This window comes from Echeneis naucrates, chromosome 1, assembly GCF_900963305.1.
Source record: "Echeneis naucrates chromosome 1, fEcheNa1.1, whole genome shotgun sequence".
In the NCBI taxonomy this organism is placed as follows: Eukaryota; Metazoa; Chordata; class Actinopteri; order Carangiformes; family Echeneidae; genus Echeneis; species Echeneis naucrates.
The window spans coordinates 11,006,299-11,026,748 of NC_042511.1; the positions used below are offsets into that span (position 1 = coordinate 11,006,299).

Below are 20,450 nucleotides of genomic sequence, written 5' to 3' on the forward strand. Positions count from 1 at the left end.
TTGTTTCCCTCTGAATCCATAAGTCTGTGTCATTCATTTAGTGATGAAGTGCACGGTTCAGCGGAGCCGTGGGCCAGCAGCCTTGTTTACTCTGTAGTTATGAAGTCTATGGAATCAATGCAGAGGCCAGCGCTGTATTTTTCTATTCCCTGTGCAGTTACCCCCTTCTGCACTTAAAATGACAAGTGGAGCATATGCTGCCCTGTGACTCTGAGCGGGAAAGTGTCCAATCACATTGGTAGAAGGAGAATGGGGGTGGATGCAGCATGCTTTATTTATGGAGCTGGGAGCAGCCATGACTGACACCTTGGGATTGCAGAGAGGTCCATTTCTCTCAAACCCCTATCACCCAAAAAGCCTCAGGCTGTCTCGTGCCCAGCTGTCACAAACATACACCTACACAAATATCAGTGCTGTGCAGTGAAAATCTCTTATCTCCAAAATGTCACCTTGGCAGTATTGCCATTCAGGCCAGGGGTCAGCAGCCTGGGTCATCCATCTCTCTGCTGCGGCTGCCTGTGGCTTTGGAAAATAAATCATCAATATTTTATCTTTATTTATTTTATTTTAGTAAGTTGTTGTTTTGTTTAGTTTTTTTTTTTTACATTTTCTATGCAACTCTAAATTTGAGGATTATGGTGATCTTGTATTATGTTTGGTTTTGTTTATTTGTTTTTTTTTTGTTGTTGTTTTTTTGTTTGTTTGTTTGTTTGTTTTATATGCATCACACCTGCCGATGTGAGACACCCGCAGGTTTACGCTGGCTGCTCGCTCAAGTACACGTGATAACGACGATAAGAGGATGAGGGCTCGCAGAAGCAGACAGCAGTTTTGGTTTGCTGCAGGTAGATAATTTAAGTTCCGCTTTTTATTTCACAAATGTGAGGAAGACTCAAGTAGACATTAAGTATTTTGTTCGCAAGTAACCTTCAACCCAGTGTCAAATGTTTTTTTTGTTTTTTTTTTTGCATGCAAAAATAACCTTTCACTTTCTTTGGTTCATTTATTTCATTTCATAAATAGTTTTGTGGCTGCCGGTGATCTCTGTGGGAAACGCTTCCAAATGGCTCTTTGAGTGTTTAAGATTCAGACTATGAGAGGAAAAAAAGATTTGCTGCTCAACTTGTAGTTAAGCAGGTAAACAATGGCACAACAAAAAGAGTATAATTATTTACGCCAAGTGTTTGGATGCATGCACCATAAAAAAGCAAACAACAGACGGACGCTCCTTAAGTCATAACTTTGACAAATTGTCCTCTCTAATATCTGTGATTTTTTTTTTTTTTCTACTGCACCATTACCTAACATTCACCGTTCTGTTTGAGGATACAACAGTGTTTTTTATTCCAGAGAGAACGAGGCGCTGGTTTCTTTACAACTCAGTGCTATATATAAACTTCAAAGTACGAGAGAACGACACATAATGTCATGGAAATAAAATGCAGAGTCTCCTTTCAGGATTCCTGCTTTCTGCAGACTGTTTAAAATTTAAAGATGCTTGTTGCAGTTTTTACAAAGTGTTTGACAAATTATTCGCTGCAACTGTGAGAATATGAAATGCCTACCCAGATCGAATGCGTTTAATGGCACTGAGATGATACATCACTGACGTGATGGTGAGAAATCACATCTCAGAGCTTCCACAGGTTTGACAGCCAGGCAGAGCCGTAATCAGTCCCTTAACAGCTGAAACACCTACTGTAGCAAAAGACTGACAGCATTTTATACTGATTCATAAAGGAAGAAAGAAGGCATGCATTAAAGAACTACACGTTGGAAGGAGTATAAGAAATAACTGAGCAGCTGTTATCATGTTAAATAATAAGGTTAACTCCACTATTCTTAGTGTTAAACTTAAATAAAAATATAATCTAATCTAATCAAATCAGATTTACTTGTATGGCGCCAAATCATAACAAAGTTACATCAAGGTGCTTCACATATAGAGCAGGTCTAGACCAAACTCTTTGAAAGTTGATTATCACTTCGTTCAGGCCTAAATTATGTTCCTTTGGTAGCAGCTGAAGTTGAACAGCTAATAGTTTGGCCAGGTTTGTGTTGTGTTTTGAGTTTTAAAATGAAGACACTGACATGTTCACTGAGCAGCTACACTGATGTATGCAGGAGGTATGTCTCCACATGTGTCAGCGCTCAAAGTGATGGTGAGGTTACTGCTGGTAAGAGTGTGCTTGCACAAAGACAGCAACACAACAATGCCAAAGTGCACAGTACTGGTTGAACTGTATATATATCTGTTGTACGATTAATCTGATTATTTCAGCTTGGAGCTAATAAGTGGTGATTGGTGATGACTGAAGTTGGTGGTGTTGCTACTTTAACCGCAAGTCTCACCTAAAAACTTTGGCACCATCAAATGGCTGCAGCCAGTAACTGCATCAACCTCAAAACAATGAAGCGTCTCAGCTCGACATTTTTTTACCCTGCCAAAATAAAGATGGCATGATAAGTCCGTCACAATTAAATGTTAAGTTAATTGTGTTTGCATTTGTGAGGGATTGTGAGCAGCCGTACAGGGCACACTCTCTGGGCCCAGAGAAGGAGCGGGCTTATCGAGGATCTATTCTTTCCCACACTCTCTTGCTCCGATGAAGACCAGGTCGTCGCTGATTTCCCTGGAGTGAAGCTGCAGCAGCTCTGATGCTCTTCAGCAAACTTTATTCCTCCAACAAAGTTAATGGTCAAAAATCAAGAAGCTGGCTGGATGAAAGGCAATCGATAACCTACTGAGCATGACCACATCAGCATTTATCTGCAGACAAGTGAAGTAAACTCATCTTAATTTCAGATTGTGAAATTGTTGTGTATGAACAATGAGTTAAATAAGAAGTTCACGATAAGTCACACTGTTGGATTCTCTGGTTTAACAGAATTACACTTAATGCCGTCCTGGTCAAACACAGCAGAACTCTGTATGGCTTTATTATCACATGCTGTGCAGCTTCCAGCCACAACCTTAGGACAAATGCCAGAGTCCGGACCAGTCTGCCAGTTCCCTCTTGGATGCCGGCGTTGTTGAGAAAGCCAGCGTGATAAGCAATACAGGCCTCTCATCGTGTTCCTTTTTAAACCAGCAGAATTGCTCTCTCAAATTGGGATTGTCGACAATCATCATCGGCCAAAAATGAACATGGTCTTAAGAAAGGAGCCTCTTCTAATTCTATCATACACTGTGTCCTCAAAGCCACAGCTGGTGTCATTGTGTTGTCATTTGTTTTATGTCTCTATGTTTGTGCCAAGTCAGAAGCTCTTTGCCGGCCTTATAAATGATGTAGCTTATTGTGTTATGTTGCTTTTTTAATATATCTATAATACTTGTTTATACTGTACATTATCTATTGTCTAATTCTATTTCTTCTTTTTTACTGATGCTGCTGTAATACTGTAATTTCTCCACAGTGGGACTTTTACTCTAAACCTCCCGACCAGCGCTTGGACACCCTGTGTTCAGTAGCTTTCTTCTTCTTCTTGCACATTTTTTCATCTTTTTGAAGTTTCACCATTTGGTTTAGAGAATCCCATAGCATTTGAAATCATGATGAATTATACAGAAGTGATAACTGTATCCCCCCCCCCCCCCCCCCCCCCCACACACACACACACACACACACACACATGCTTTTGTGAATACAAGCACCTCAAACATTTTTGCATCTCCAAGCCATGTTTTTATTCCAGCTCTTAGTTAAATAGACCCACAATAATTATATAACGCAGATCTTACTGTTGAGAGCAGCCTCCCCCAATCCTGAAATTATGTAACCGTAGACAAATTGTTGTTGATTGTTTTCAGCAAGAATTTGGCATTTCTTCCTCTCATCTTTCGATTTCTCGTGAATCACTCCGCTGGCTGTGCTGCAAGGTCTTTAGTATTTTGCTGCCTTTTGTGGCTTTATTGTGAACAGGCTAAAGTGGCAAAGCAGATTCATGCGCTCCAGCCTCTATATGGCCATATGTTTTAGGAGAAACTGTGTGACCCTCTTCTTGTGTTCCTTGCTGTTTGTCCTCTGCTTTGACCTCCCTCCCCTTTGGATGGATGCAGAGGATGGTGAGATATTTCAGATTACACAGCATGCACTATGTGACTACAACAGTCCTTACTCTTCTCTCCAATAGATAAACAATAGAACCAAACACCCTTTTCTTTCAGTAATACATGTTTTCTCTATGCAGCTTCTTTTCTGTCTTCGGGCAAGACATCTTTGTTAGCTTGAGCTAAGTTTTTTTTTTTTTTTTTTATCCTTTTGCTTTTGAACGTCTACACAGTGGTAGAAAAACTGCTCCCTTTCCCCTTGATGGTTGATCCACTGTGATGATTTGCATATCTCCAAATTACTGGTCAGATGCAAAAGTTGGCAATATCACTGACATTTGCAGGAAGATGATGCTTCTCCTGTAGTTTGCAGGGTGATTTTGAAATTATAGTACGCATGTTAGATGGCTTAAAACATCCTCCACTGCAATAGGGCAGACACAAAGAAACAAAGCCTGGATGTCCTCTGATTTTACCAGTGAAGATCCAAGAGCTTTGTTCGTGTATGCAGTGGCTATCATCCGTCATGTTCAAAGCTTTCCTGCAAAACTGTCTTTGCTCTTTGATATCCTGTCTGCTGGCATGAGTTGCCAACTCCTAACTGGCTCTGTAGGTCGTCCCTTGGTATATTCATTCATTCATCTTCCATCGCTGTATCCGTTTCCAGGTCGCCGGGGAGCTGGAGCCGAACCCCAGGTCTTATTGGGTGAGAGCCCTGGGCCAACACACAGAGACACACTGTGTCTGTCTGTCTCAGCCCTGCAGAGTCATCAACACGGCCCAGAAGATTATCAGATTCCTCTCGCCCTTCCTGAAGGACACTGCCCACTCCTGTTCCCTCCACAGAGCCACACACCCCGGCCGTCACCTTTACGAACTGTTGCCCTCTGGTAGGCAGTACTTTAAATCACAATGTGCTCTGACAAGTTATCTCAACTGTACAATACTCTTTTAACTACAATATTATTTAACTGCGCAATTACTCTTCTACGTGCAATACTCCTTTTTATATGTCATTTGTTTTTATGTGTGTGTCTGGGTGTGTGTATGATTGAGTAGCACAAAGCGGAGCAGCACTCCTAATTTAACAATGACAATGAAGGCTTTCTATCTATTCATCACCTGTCTGTGGTCTAAATGTTATGCATTTAGACCATAACATTTAAACAGCTGTTCTACGTGTAAGGTGCCTTGATGTAACGTTGTTATGATTTGATTTGAGTTGAAGAAGAATGTTGTGGTCCCTTTGACTTTCTGCTTGAATCAATATGTAGGTTTGCTTTGTGCATAATGTAAGTGGTGGGTTCCAGAAGGTGATGCATGGCACGGTCTGCTGACATCCTTGAAGTTTAAGACAGGGCTCAGGAGATTCAAATCCATTTCATTTTTAGGCTGTTTCCTCTTTTGATCCCTCCTTTGGCAATGAAGTTTCACTGTCTCCTGTTTGAGGATAATGATGCTAATATTTTGAATCCTTTAGGCTCCCTCCTCCCCAGTGTGGCAGCTCTATGGCCTCCTGCTGTTTATATCGTCTTTATGGCCAATTGATTATCCATAGCTACTTCGCAGGAACCGTTGTTGCAGCAATGCAATCATCACTTTAATGAGAAATCAGCTGATAAAAAGCCAGAAATGTCCTGGGAAGACCAGAAGTTTTGGAAAGTCATGTCACTGTGCCCAAAAATGAACACCTTGGAAAAGGACATATGAGAAAAAGTGACATTTAGAGAGGAATATGAGAGCATGAGGAATACCAACTGAAAGCAAAAGTAGGAGATGAATATAGAGGAGGGATATAAAAAAGGACATATTTTCTATATCCCTCACCATGGGATAATTATCGCCCCCCTGCAGGGACTCTGCAGGTAGTTTTTTAACTGTGGCGCCAGCTCTGAAGGGACATTTCTCAACAGTCAGCCACTCCTCAGCTGTGATATGACAAATTCCTTGCCCCGAGTCCTTACAAAGTTTTGTTGAGAATCTTTAGTGGTGATGGCTGACATTCCATCAAATGCCGATTTTCTTTACTTCCTGTGGTGGCCTGGCCAAAATCAGGTATCTCGCTGGATACCAAATGATCCCTCTTTGGTGCAGTTCAAGACAACAGCACAACAGAGCTCTGTTGGTAAACCTACAGCTGGGCTGATCACATCCCACAAACACGTCAGTTAAAGTTAATGGAGTGAAGATCAGCATGTTCCATGCACAAAGGTGCATGAAGCCTAAAGATGTGATGGCTCAGTTTACCCTACCTGGTGGCTGGTGAACGAGAGGGACAAGGTTAATTTGGCATCCCCACGAGTTGCTTCAGTGAAAAAAAAAAAATAGAATAAAATAAAATAAATCACAATCTCACGAACGGAGCAACCAGCAAGTTGACAGGATGATGAGACCTGAACTGCAGTTGGAGTTGTTCAACCTTGGGGACACAGAGCACAGCCATGCTTGTGTGGCTCAGGAATGAAGCGGTGTTTTCACACTTTTGTAGCCAACAGGATTTTTCCTATAAGGGAAGCCCAATGGAGATGTTGTTACAAAGCAGAATCCAGCATATGAGGCCTCTCTCCATGGAAGAGGATTTCTTTTTAGGCATGAGAGTGGCCTGAGAGAGGCTATAGTGAACACTGAAAGAGAAACACACAGGCTATTAAGTTGTTTTTCTTCATGAAAAAAAATGTGAAAAATATGAATGTCATGGTTTCTTCGGTTGAGAACGACGTTGGGGATGTTTTGTTCAAAGCGAAAATAAAGACAAGCATCTGTATCCAGCTGTGCACTGACTGTAATATGACTCAACAGAAGAACAGAGTGGAAAAAGAAATGGAAAGAAAAATATGCAAACCTTGCCCATTCAGTCCTGTTTCCTGGAAAAGTTCCACGATGAAATAGTTGCTTTGAAAAGAAAAACATCTGGAGTGTAAAAAAAAGAAACAAAAAAGCCAGCCAAATTTCCAAATAAGTCCCAGTGATGGAAAGGGGACTCTGGAGAGTAGGAGGAAGGCTCAGCGAAGCAGCAACGCCAGATGACATGGAGCACTGAGTCATTCTTACGAAAAAACGGCACATCTCCATTCTCATTTTATGCCGTATTCATGAGCAATTAGGACATTGTGGACAAGATCACATTTTCCAGGCCTTCCAGCAGAAGTATTGGATTACTAACTCTGCTGCCAGAAAGTTTATTTTCCCCTGCACTCTGTGTGCATGATATCAGGGAAAGCTGGGTGAACAGAAGTTAGCAGATCTGCTGAAGGAAAGACTCCAACCTCGTTCCCCACCAGTCACTAATGTGGGTGTTGATGATTTCAGCCAGCTTGAGGTGAAACTAGGCCACAGCCATGTTAAACGCTACAGTATTATCTTCATTTGCCTGCCAGGTCATGCAATGCATCTGGAAATGGCAGATACATTTTCACACCAGTTTTTGCATCCGTTCACTGCACAGGTTTAATTCCAGAAAAGGTGTGTATGTGTGTGTGTGTGTGTGTGTGTGACAGTCACCAAGTATCAGACAATGAAACTAAAAACAAGATGGCTGCTGGGGCCACATTTCTTTTGTGGTCCTCATGTGGCTGAGATACTTCCAAGGTGCCAGGGTAAAAAAAAATAAAATAAAAAAAAAGGGGGGGGGGGCATGCAGGGTGAGTGATATGAACTCCTGGGGTGTCTAACCAACAACCTAAACACATCTAACAAAGCCCAACAGGGAGAGTAACCAAATCCACACCTTCATGAACAAAGGTTAACAGTCCTGCTCTTGGCTCTGCTTGTTGTATGCCAGGCACCTGTCCTTCCTTCTGCTTCGTCTAAGTCCAGAGCTGCAGGTCTGGGTGCTTGAATCCCTCCTTAGTTTCTTAAGTTTGTTATGTTGCTGGTGTTTCAGTTAAGTCAGCAGTTGTTGCTAACTTGAGGCTCATTGCTCGCAGGAAACAGCAGACGTTGCATCAAGTCTTCCGGCGTTCAGCTTGTGCACCCTTAGAAATCTAAGGCCACGGGGAGTTCCGAAGGAAGTCAGGGCCAACCTCTCAGCCAGGAGAGCTAATCCAGAGAGGCCAAGAGAGGATCCAGGAACCCAGAGAGCGGAGGCCAAGAGGCTGCGGGCCTGTCTCCTCCAGGAGGTTAACATTATTTCCACTCTCCCATTTTGAAGTCTGATCTGCATAGTAAAGCCTTTACATCACACTTTGGTTTTTGGTGTAACCGTTTGACCTGCTGAAATGATTTGCTGTTGTGGATATATCATTTTCCACATGGAGCATCATGTTTTCACATAACTCAGGTGATTACGGAATGCTTCATGCCAGCTCCTCAATTATATTTTGTTATCAGAGATGTTTGGAAGTGCCAACTGGTGGTGGGAGGCAAGAAATATGTCAACAGGTGATTATGAAGCAGGATTGCAGGGGCATTCTGTGGCCAGAAGATAATTAAAGAGCCAGTCTGGAGCGTGGGAATGAAGTAGCGGGAAACAACTTTCAAGGTAAAAAGAATGGCAAAGCATTTCTGATCTTGCTGACCACACACATAGATACACTCCCCCAAGCTGATGGACCGCCATCAACTTTCTTTGCCTTCTGACAAATAGGAAAGGTGATTCAATTCTTTATTCAAATTTAAGGGATCTTTACACGTTTTATGTTTTTTCCAAGTAGAAATTTAAAAGTGTCATGTTGTATATATGTATATATATATATATATATATGTTGCAGCTGAATTAAATGAAAGAAATAGATAGCTGTTAGCAAAAACGGTCCATAGCTCCTGTGTGGGTGTGACTAAAACTGACCAAAGAGTGTGTTAATGGTCATGTCCTTCACTGAAAACATCAGAAGCTGTTCCAAAAATATGTCCAGAAAAATCAGTTTTCATCCTGTATCACAAAAATGCTCTCAATAGCTTCAGTGATTTTCAAAAGGTATCCAAGTTCAAGTTTTATTGACATTTAAATATTGCTCCTTTGGGGCCCCGTGGACTTAAGCACCGTAAACCTCAAGAGTCAAAACTTATTGCTTTTCACCTCAAAGGACAATGTCACAAGCTTTAGGAAAAACTCCCCCTCTCTCATCTGGCCTGCAGCTGTTGTAAACAGCCTGGTTCACATTTTCTCATTGCTTTTGTTTAATTGTTATTTTGCAAGGCTGTTGCTTCTCCGTGAGGACAGTGCATTTTTTTCCTCAGTGTCCTCAACTGCACTGCAGCATAACAATCTTTTTCTTTGTACTGTGCAGCTTCTCATCCACAGAACTGCTGATTGTGAGCCGCATGTTTTTTTATGAGGGTTATTGGTGACTCATTGGATTCCAACTAGTGTCTTTCTATTGAACGTAAATTTTAGTTTTTTTTTCCAGAAAACATGAAATGTATATATTAATAAAAACCATTCAAGGAATGACATTTGACAATAAATTTGTAAACTTTAATAGTATCTCAAACAAAAGACAATAAGGTGTGTGCACAGCAGCGGCCTTCTTATGCCAGAATCAGACTATACCTTTTTTTTTTTTTGTTGTTGTTGTTGTTCATGACAGTCCCTAGGTCAGATTACACAGACACGGCTCCATAAATTCTTGCTGTGTGGCCATACTACAAGTATAACACCGACCACATCCTCAGCCGATCGTCACGTGCTGTTGTCAAGAGCATGTTCAAGCAGGCCAGGCAGGACAAGCAGTTGTAGGCAGTGTGTGTGCTCCATGGCTCCATCGGACAGCAGCAGGGGCATTTCTCCTCCTTTTCCTATGTTGTGTTTGTTGTTGCCGTCTCTCGTCCTTTTGCTGGAGCACACTCTGTCTTCCTCTTGGCTAACATGTAGCAGCACCTCGTAGGACATTTCACACCCAGCAGAAAACGACAAAAACGTCTGCCATGCTAGATTTTCTGCGTCGTGGTCATGAAGCGTCCTACCAGATGACATAATATGTGATTATGTCGCACTGGCCAATCATAATCAGGCACGACAGTCAACAAGTCTGTTGTGTCAGAAGTCTTAATTTGTGTAGTCTGATCGTGGCATTAGATGGGCTTGCTGTAATTATACTGTACATTTATTTACATTATCTATCAGCAACATAACTTCTCTACTCGGTTCATCTTTTCAATTCAGATTTTGCAGCTGTAAATTTTCTCCTTTTCCACAACTCCCCAACCTTCTCCAGTGCAGAAGTTCAGTGAAAGCGCTACTCTCAACATTCTTAGTTGGGTGAGTTTCAGCCTTTATGGGACCTCCGGGACTCTAGACCAACTTTTCTTCCCATCCAGGCCTGCCTCGAGTGTAAGTTGACACTGCCTTTCTGTTTTTATCGATACATTCCTTTTTCCGGTTCCCATCTTTGTTTATCCTGAAAAGAGTGAAGAAAAAACTGGGATTAAGCCAGGAGACTAATACAAAGCATCTGGAGTTGTTGAGCCAATCGTCTGTAAAATCATTCTTATTTACAACAGATAGTGTTATGCAATTAGTGTTTAGTTTTTTTTTTGTTTGTTTGTTTTTTTTTCAGTAAAATTGGTTAGGCCAGTCCAGCTCAATAAAATCAATTCTGCTTTTAAATCTTCAGTGTGAGTTTCTGCACCTGATCTCTAGGAAAGCTGTGCAAAAAATAGTTGTTGGAAGACTCAGTCAGTAAATGAAGCTTAAATATAGTTTATTACATTTGTATCAAATTTGCAACTCAGTTAATAAACTTTTTTTTTTGTAAGATTTTTTTTAAAGTTGGCTGAACAAACAGTGACATTATCGTGTGACACCTAAGCAGTGAAGGTGCTGATCATTTGCATGATGTCTCTTACTTTTCCCAGCATCTCAAAAACGCCCTCGCCATCTTTCCTTTAGTGTTCATACAAATCTTCTCAGTAGAGCTGTCTTTCCCCTCCATGGTCACACTGAGAAACAAAAATAAAAATTAAAACCGCAGTCAATGTGAGATTCTAAATTTACTGCAGCTACAAATATTCAAATTTGATTTTACACTTACATTAGTTCAGTTTTATCACAGCCAGGCCTCTTTTCAAGGACTTGGAAATCTGATATATTTCCTTTGATGAACTTGATTGTTTTAGGACATGAGCAACGTCCAAGAAAATCATGAGCTGCAGGAAAAGGTTTTTCGAATGAGTTCAGATTTACAGCATATTCCATGTTTTTTTTTCATGATAATACAATTAAAATTATGTATTGTACATTTTTTTGCATTGCTTTTCAATCATTAGTCATATATCCTGCAATCCTGTTATTACAAAGCCACTGCATCTGATATAAACTGCACCATTAAAACTATAAACTCTCTCAACTCACCTTGACAAAGCTGTACGCAAATTGTCAAAACAACCAGCAAGAGAGTCGAACTATTTTGTGACATTGTTCTTTTGAGAGAAAAATAGATCCAGAAAAATTCAAGCAAGAGAAGTGCTGCAATAGGTTTGTAGATCCACTTGAAGAGAGGGGAGAGGAGTGAAGAGTTACATGTCTGTTTCCCTTTTATAGGCAAAACACAGTGGGTTTTCCCCAGCGCCACTTTTTTCCTTCGAACTTAAAACATGCCCTGGAATTTCCACACTCACCCTCGAGACACACTCTGGAATGCATTTCACGTAGTAAGATTTAAAAGGTATTCAATAAACCAAACCGGCAGAGTTAAAAAAGACCATGTCTGATCTGAATGCACCTCCACACATGCCTAATGAAATCATCAATATTTCAGAATAAATCAAACTCTGATCCTAACCTCATCATTCCCCCAGTGATTATTTACCGGATGAAATGAATTACCCCCAGGCTGGCTTCTTGAAAATAAATGAATATTAAAAAATGATCCAGTCTTTTGAACAGGATCAGGTCATTCATTACACCTGAGAATGCCGCCCTGGGCCAAATCAAAAGGGCTTGATATGGGCTGCTCTCTGGTTGGATAACGCAAAACCAAAATGTTGGTGGAACATAAATGGCACCTCTTTCCTGCTGTGATAAGGTAAACAACAAACTACAACAGCACTTCAATCAAAACGATTCCTGGAGAAATGTGATGTCTGCAGCCAGCCGTCAGTCGGGAGCCCAGAGACTGTCTACAAAGTGCAATACCGGAAACACTGAAGAGCCACGTGAGTACCAAACCATCTGAATTGCAGTTACTTTCTGGGAGAAGTGGTGCATTTTCTGACAGAAGTATCAGGGTGTCAATATTTTGGGGTGTTGATTTCAGCTATTTTTCATTTTGGTCAACGTGTGGTTATGTCATGTTCAAATTTTGGCCTTTTTCATCCCAAGAATGTGGTAGAACCTGCTTAAATGCTGTAAAATGTGCCTGTTGATATCTTTATTCTTGGCACACTGTTCCCTCATTCAAACACCAGTTTTAAATTTTCATGCTATGTCATGAAATGTTTTAAATTTTTCCTTTTTTTTTTGTTACTGTGTTTGTGAAATATAGTAATAATAGTAATAAAGTAAAAAAACTGTTATGACGTGTACAATGTGCTGTTAGAGCGCTCCACATCAAGGCGTGATACTGTTTTTTATAATTATTTTTGCTGGCATTTTGTGGTCATGGCATTCCACTGAGATTTCATGGTCAAAAAAAAAAAAAGGTTCATTCGGAAAACTGAAATATTTTTCATACAACCTTTTATTTTCTGAGAGTACCACTTAAAATAGTCACAGTACTTTGTACATTGTACTGATGATACATACATTTTATGTTTGCAACTTGTTTAAATGTATGTTGAAAAATAAATAAATCTGTAATCCATTTTTGACAGGTCATTTTGTACTAAACCAATATGGCAGTAGACACTATGAAACATCAACTTTACTAAAATTTAAGAAAGTAGCCATCTTATCAGAGTGAATTGTTTCATATAGTATGTTACAGAACCAACCCGAATCAGAAAATGCTCATTATTTTTGGAATTACTAAGTCAGCCTGTGGTAGGTGACCCCTTTGAATACAGTGATGTCCAATTAAAAGCTCATTGAACTCAAAACACTTTGTCAAAGCTTCTCTTTACTATATTCATATTGGCATGTGCAGCACATACAAAAAAAAAAACTTTGGCAGATCATTAAGCATTTAGGTAAGTCAATTCCCAGTTAGTCCAACGTCTCTGTGTTATTCTTAGTTCAATTTTTGTCATTCTTTGTTATATATTAATCTTCAGTGTGACAGAACAATAAGTGCAGATACAGAGAAGCTGTCACAGTAAATAATGATCATCTGAGAAATCGGGTTAAGTGAAGACATTCATTGTTATAAATGGGAAGAGCTGGACTTTGAGCCCAAAGTAGTGGTGTATTTTGGATTAAACTAATATACCAGAAAAAGCAAAGTAATGGCTTTTGGCTTTTCAGGAACCTCAAAACCCCTTAAAGCCCAGAAATAAGGAAGAAGTTGGCCTTTGTGTCTTAACACAATTTGAATTCTGCAGCATAGCTTGGCTTTGTGGAAAATTTATTCTTCATCTCCTGTGTCCCTTTTGCTTCTTATTCCTTGCAGGAGTCCTGATCGGCTGACTGGCACCTCCATTTTCCAGTGGTGCAGGAACCATAACTTTCGGCGGAGAAGTGGGAGAGAAAAGATCCGGTTCTCTGTCCATGCTGGACTTGAAGGGTCCAGCGGGAGAAAATTTCAGGGGACTAAAGATAAATGAAAGTAATTAACATTTTGACACATATTCAAGCTTTTAAGCAACACTCCATAAATAACATCAAATATTTGACATTTGAGAATTTATGAATCAATAATTTAATTTTTTTTTTTTTTTTTTCTCGACCCCTTAAATATATTTCTAAAATCGTTAAGAACCAACGGTCAAGTGTGACTCTTCCCCAGTGGACAGCGCAAGGTCCATAAAGCCATGGTTGGAAGAACTTGAGTGGTCTGCCCAGAGCCCCGGCTTTGGGATGATGCAGGCCTACATCAACATCAGTGTCTGACCACAAGTGCTCTTCTGGATGAATGGGCAAAAAGTTTGCACAATCCTTCCCAAAGGAGTGGAAGGAGCTCGAGCTGCGGTGGGGGTGGTGAGGGAGGGGGGTCAGAGTAATGCCAGGGGATTCAGAGTTCAATGCCATAGAAGCTCCTTTCAGGTGTAATGTTTAGACAGTCCAACACTTTTGTGCACACAGTGCATGTATGTTGTTATGCCCAGTGACAGATGGTTCATGTCTGGTGTTATTTGGTCTAGTTGATAGAATGTTTTTTATGTTACCTGATAGGTGTTCGTGGGCTGCTGTTGTGTCGTCGTACAGGTCGTGTTCGGGGTTCAAACGAGAAGCCTTCTTTCAGACTCTCTAGGACTGATGGAGCCACGTAGGTAAAACCCTGATGCAAAATTATTCAGTCAGGCAGACAGATACAGTAATCACGACTTCCTCAATAAATAAATATTTTAGTACGCTGCAAAGAGGAGCGCTAACTCTGAACCTTAAAAAGGAAAGTAGGATGTCATTTCTGTGACTATTCTTACAGACTGCTCATCCATAACATTAACACCAGCTACCTATTATTGGTTGTTATGTACTATTGTGTCCCATTTGCTGTCAAAACATGGGACTCCATTAGACCACTGATGTTGTGCTGTGGTTTCTCGCACCAAAACATTGGTAGCAGATCACAGTGGGTCCTCTGTGGTTCAGAATTGTTTGTTGAGCACATCCTACATACCCAAGTCAACATCTTAAACTCGTCTCGAGCTACAGTTTTGGAAGTGTTCTGTGCAACTCATCTGGCCATAAAAATGTCACTCTTGTCCAAATTACTCACATTTTTAAACTTTGCCTTTTTTTCCTTCCAACATATTAATTTCAGGGATGACACTTGCTGCTTAACACAGACCATCTAATGACAGGTACTATTGTAACAAGGTCATCATTGTAATAGTTATTTACTTCAGCTGACAACATTATCATGTGAGGGTTGATCACTGTATAAACCTTTTTTTAAGTTTGAAAAGTACGGGTATCTCACAGCAAAGGCTAGCTCTGCACTGGGGCCAAGTGAGCTGTCATCTGGACTGTCCACTGGTGTCTGTCGGGTAAACCTTGTGTCAAACTGGCTTACATCCTCATCAGAGTGCTACAGTGAGACAGACGGGGAGAGTCAAAAGTTAGAGACACAATGTGTAGATATGAGAGTATTGTCTGTGAAACACAAAGTGAGCGCTTTAGATGAACAATAAGATGTACAGGAGTCAAGAAACAAAAAGGAAATGAAAAAAAAAAAAACCCATTATACTAGCGCATAACAACAAGCAATATATGACTTTACTCAGCTATTCTATGACATAATGAATACAACATGACAATTGATGATCATACCAGTTGTGGTTTGTATGGTGGCTCCACTCTCTTGTTCACCAGGTCATCCCAGTTAATGTGCCTGAAGAAGGGGTGTTTCTGCAGAGGAATAAAAAGTTTTTTTCTTTAATATAATAATAAAAATAAAAAGGTATTGATTCTGTGTTTATACTTTTCCCAGAAGGATTAACCCCAATATTTCTGTCTGGTAAAAGGCTTCCTCAAAGAATATGATGCAGCATCAAACATCAAGCTCAGTACTACCTGTAATACCTCAAATATCAATATGACAACTTTCATTTAATTTGTTTTTATTAGTTCTCTTCATGGCGGTTTAGCATTTTAATATGCACCTACTTTTCAACTGGATTATGCAACGTGCACATATTTTATTTCATTATTAAAGAAAAAAGTGGCCGAGCATCACTCTCTGTGTGTGAAAACTTTCTTCTGCTTGATGACATAAAGCAAAGTTACAACAGAAAGTTACCTGGATATCCATACTGTCTGCTTTACTAGACCCAAGTCTTTGAGCTGGATTCTTCTTCAACAGCTGAAAAATAGAATGACACAGCCCACATTTAGGATTGATGATAGTCTTTTGATATAATAACTTATCTGATTTAGGTAATGAACCTTTTTCGCAATATTGTTTCCAATGAGCATTCATACCAAAAACATACTTTGGGCCTTGTGATGAGGCTTTTAAGGGCAGAAGCCTCACAGACATACAAGTTAATAAATTAATTATAGATTTTATACTTTTGGAAAGCCATTTTGAATCATCAATTGTGAATATTTTCTGTGACAACACAGAATGTGTTAAATGTTAACTGTGAGAAACCAGAACTGAAGCATAAGAACAAATACTGTAAATTCACCTATTCACCTCTATTTTTCTGAAGTTTGTGTTACAAACCTTTTTGATGAGGTCCCTGGCATCGATGGTAAGATACGGGGGAAGATTGAGTTTACACTTCAAGATCTTATCAATGGTCTTCTTCCTGTTTTCAGCTGTGAATGGAGGCTGGTGAAAGGAATGTGCCAGTTCAATACTCATGGAGTAAATTTTACATAAATGATAAAAAGACTGCATTAGTCGTTGGCAGATGCAAAATATACTCATGCGACATGTGACACATTTTCTTAGAAATGAAGTATCTTAGGAGTGTTACCATCAGCAATAGTGGGACAGGCATTTTTTTACACCTTCGTGTGTGCGTGTTTGTGTTCACAACTATATATGACACTCACAAGACTGCAGGCAAAGTTCGATGACAGGTGTGAACCCACACACAGATACATTGTATTTATGCAAAGTTACTAATTTAGATGGCAGTTTGCATCAAATAGTGGTCTTTAGTTCTGACGGTTTTTTCCCCTTTCCATCTATAAAATTCTTGGCCCTTTGGCAGTGAAAAATCCCAAATCCCAAAAGACTCCAGCAGACAACTATTTATGTCTCTGTTGTAGCTTACCGATCCAGTCATCATATCATACATCAGAGCCCCCAGGCTCCACCAGTCTACTGCTCTGTTGTGACCTGACCTTGTCAGGATCTCTGGAGCCCTGGGAGAGAGGAGAACAGACAAAAGAAAGACATAAACAAACAGAAAATTTTGCAATTTTCTTGACACCATTCTGTTTTAATGTTTCCCAAATTGGCGAATGGTTTTTATGACCTCTCGTGTATTAGAAGAGGAACTACCAATCCATAGCATTTAATCGAAGACCTATGTAAGTAAATAGGTCTCTTAAGGTTTTGAAGGCCGGTCTTACTATTTAATTCAAGATGTCTTCCCTTATATGATATGGCTATGGATATTTGTGTCCAAACAGTCAGTTAAAAAGATGATGAAAAAGAAAGCTCTGTCTATGACTCACATGTATTCTATGGTGCCACAGAAGGTGTGGGTGACTGTTCCATCATGAATCGATTCCTTACAGAGACCAAAGTCAGTTAGCTTGATGTGTCCTTGAAATAATGAAAAACATGTTGAAAATGAGAAACTGACAGTATATACAATTATTTGTCAACTACAATGCAATACACAGAAAATGAAACAAAAAAATAAATAACAATTTGCTCACATTTGTTATGGCACTGAGCAAAACCAGAGTACCTTTATTACAGGGTAAGTGCTGATCAAATTCAAGATAAAAAAATAAAATTTAATTTAAAAAAACTTTTAAAACTGCAGTTTTCCCTGAGTTAATTACATGAGAGCTATATCTGGGAGCTTACAGTCATGTTTTAATATATATATATTTTTTAGACGCATGCTTCATTAAGTGAACCTAGTATGATGGAATGCGTCAACACATTACTTCAGTAGATTTGCTTGAGCTCAAAAAAAGTTCAAATAAATAACTATAAATGAATTGTGAAAAGATTTTAGCAGCCCTACCCAGATGGGCTATTCTGCGGTTTAAAAAAAATAAATGTTTTATCGTGATCTTAGTTTGACCATATTTGCATATTGTCTTACCTTGGTGATTAAGCATAATGTTTTCAGGTTTCAGATCTCTGTAAATAATCCCATAAGAATGGAGGTGACCTAGGGCCAAAATGATCTCTCCTAGGTAAAAACTACATAAAGAAGTTACTTAAGTCCATGATTTAAATTAGATATTATTTGAAACAATTCAATGTAATGAAAAACTCTAAATAAACTCACACAAAACAGATTTTGTGAAAACACTGAGCTAAGAAGAAACCATCCATACCAAGCAGTATCCTCCATAAAGATTCCCTCCTTCTCCAGCTGCATGAATAGCTCCCCTCCTGGTGATAAAAACAGAAGCAGCAGTAGTACAACTGACATTAGAGATTTGTCCTCCAATACACAATTTATTATTTCCCTCCATGTCTGTTTTCCCTCTCTACATTTCCGTTACTCCAGTTTCAAAAAAATATTCACACTAAAGTCAATCCATGATATTGCTCCCTCTTTGTACGATTGTCTTTGTGTTGTTGTATGTTGTCATCTCTCTATATATCAGTCCACTCCTCAGTGCCTCTGTCTTACCACTTAGACATTCGAGTATGAGGTAGAGCTTTCCCCCAGTCTGGAAAGCATAGAGCAGATCCACAATGAATGGGTGTCTCACTGTCTCCAGGATCTCCCGCTCCGCTCGAGTATGGGCTGTGTCCTTAGCATTGCACACTATCTTAGCCTTGGAAAAATATGTTGAAAGAGGGAAAGGAATAGAGAGCAAAGAGGAGAAACCGGGGAGAAAAAGGACCAATATACATTAGTGAGGAAATGAAAGGCAGTCTGATAAACTGAAATTTGGGTCTCAGGAGACATCTGTAAACTCTGTACCTTTTTCAGGACCTTCATGGCGAATATCTTCCCCATCTGTGCACCTTGAACCTTTCTCACCTGGAAAACCTTGCAGGAAACAGTTTTCAATTGAAATAATTAAGTATTTAAGTATCTATTATAGACTCACAGAGATCAATTATTTCTCCATGAGTCAGCAATCGGCACAGGCCACAACACCCTTTTAATGGGTAAAAATCAGGAGGAGAATCCAGTTCACTGTGTAACAGTCTGGCTGGACCAGTTGGGTTGGTGAAGAAGAAAGAGAGAGAGCGAGAGACTCTCGCCCTAACCCTAACCCTAACCATGACTTGCTGAGGTTGGAATGATGCAACTTTATACTACTTTGTGGTTCCATATAGAAAGTATGAACACAAATTAACCTACAGTCATAGATACAATCTCCAACAAAGCATGCTAGAAAGACAATGGAAGAAAACTCTGTAGAGAGAAAAAGAAAAAGTTCACTAACATGTATGCATGTATATGCATGCACACATGCACACACGCGCGCACACACACACACGCACACACACACACACACCTTGCCATAGGCTCCTTTTCCCAGCACAGTAAGAAGTTCAAAGCATTCTGGTCCAACTTTCTCACTGTCTCTGTTGACACTCTCACTGGTCAACTCCACCTCCTCTGTCTGAACACTAGGTTAAATATGAAGATGACAAAAAGGGTAAACATTGGGGTCCCAAAGTCAGAAACACCTTCCCAGGGAAAGTGGTCTGGACACTTCTGAGTATCCCCATATAATAAGGAACATCAGGGTATATGAATAAGATTTCACTATAACAAATTCAACTTACAGCTCAGGTTCAGTCAGAGTAAAGTCACAGACATCATCCTACAGATGAGAAACAACAAACTTAATGTGTTAAACAGTACCAATAAAAGTAAGTATCTGGTTAAACCCTACAATAATAATTTCAGACCTCAGTATCACTGATGTCCTCAGTCTCCAAGTCTATGTCGAAGACCCCTGCCATCCTGAAAGACAGAAGGTCGAGTCAAATCCACTGTTCAGCTTCTCTTAGCGGGGTCGTGTTTTGACCTGTGTCCTTTTCTGAAAATGCTAAGTGACCTCCACTGACGCTGAGAGCTTTCAAATGATTTACAAAGGAAGTTCAAGTTGTCGCGTCGGTGCGCTAGTTAGAGAGCAACTAAAATAAGAGTGACGGGTCTGCATGTTTTTGTTTCAGACTCACTACTTCTTCCTAACATGCACATACATGTAAATATATATATATATATATATATATATATATATATATATATATATATATATATATATATATATATACAACTTACGATTGTAAGTTGCTAAAAAGTTGCTATATACATGCATATATATATATATACGCTGGCAGCCTATTTATTGAACACCGAGCTAATAAACATGCTAATGCTAACTAGCGTGTCATTTGGTTACCCTCCGTCATCCGGCAGTTCCGCCTCTCAGTCTGCTGTACAGTAGATTTTTATACTCCAGCAGCTGTGATTGTCATTGCTGTTACTAGTTGACTTTCAATTTCCCATATGGTTCTCTCTCCAGCCTTAATCCGTCATGCTGTTGTTCATTGCTTCTTCCTGTTCTTCTTCTTCTTCTTCTTCTTCTTCTACTACTACTGCTACAACTACAACAACAACAACCTCTTCTTCTATTATTATTATGTGCGGTTGGCAACTAGCTAGCTAGCAGATGCATTACTGCCATCTACGGAAGTAACGGGCTTGGTTAAAAAAAAAAAACAAAACTCCCCTATCAAGCGTCCAA

At 39.8% G+C, this 20,450-nt stretch overlaps 1 protein-coding gene across 2 annotated transcripts; it reads right to left on the reverse strand.

Moving 5' to 3' along the window:
• Positions 1-13,027: 13,027 nt before the first annotated feature.
• Positions 13,028-20,341, reverse strand: LOC115044390 (ribosomal protein S6 kinase beta-2-like). Of its 2 annotated transcripts, XM_029503322.1 has the most exons (16): positions 20,106-20,341; positions 19,609-19,663; positions 19,483-19,520; positions 19,209-19,323; positions 18,665-18,733; positions 18,368-18,515; positions 18,066-18,123; positions 17,828-17,928; positions 17,223-17,313; positions 16,817-16,907; positions 16,258-16,365; positions 15,829-15,891; positions 15,360-15,437; positions 15,010-15,117; positions 14,252-14,364; positions 13,028-13,676 (listed from the first exon to the last, which is right to left on the reverse strand). In XM_029503322.1, the coding sequence occupies exons 2-16, from the start codon at positions 19,660-19,662 to the stop codon at positions 13,499-13,501; spliced, it is 1,413 nt and encodes a 470-aa protein (XP_029359182.1). In that variant the 5' UTR covers position 19,663; positions 20,106-20,341; the 3' UTR covers positions 13,028-13,498. The 2 variants fall into 2 exon arrangements, with proteins under 2 accessions (XP_029359182.1, XP_029359193.1); XM_029503333.1 differs by lacking the exon at positions 19,209-19,323 and having other exon boundaries at positions 20,106-20,340.
• Between the last annotated feature and the right edge of the window lie 109 nt (positions 20,342-20,450).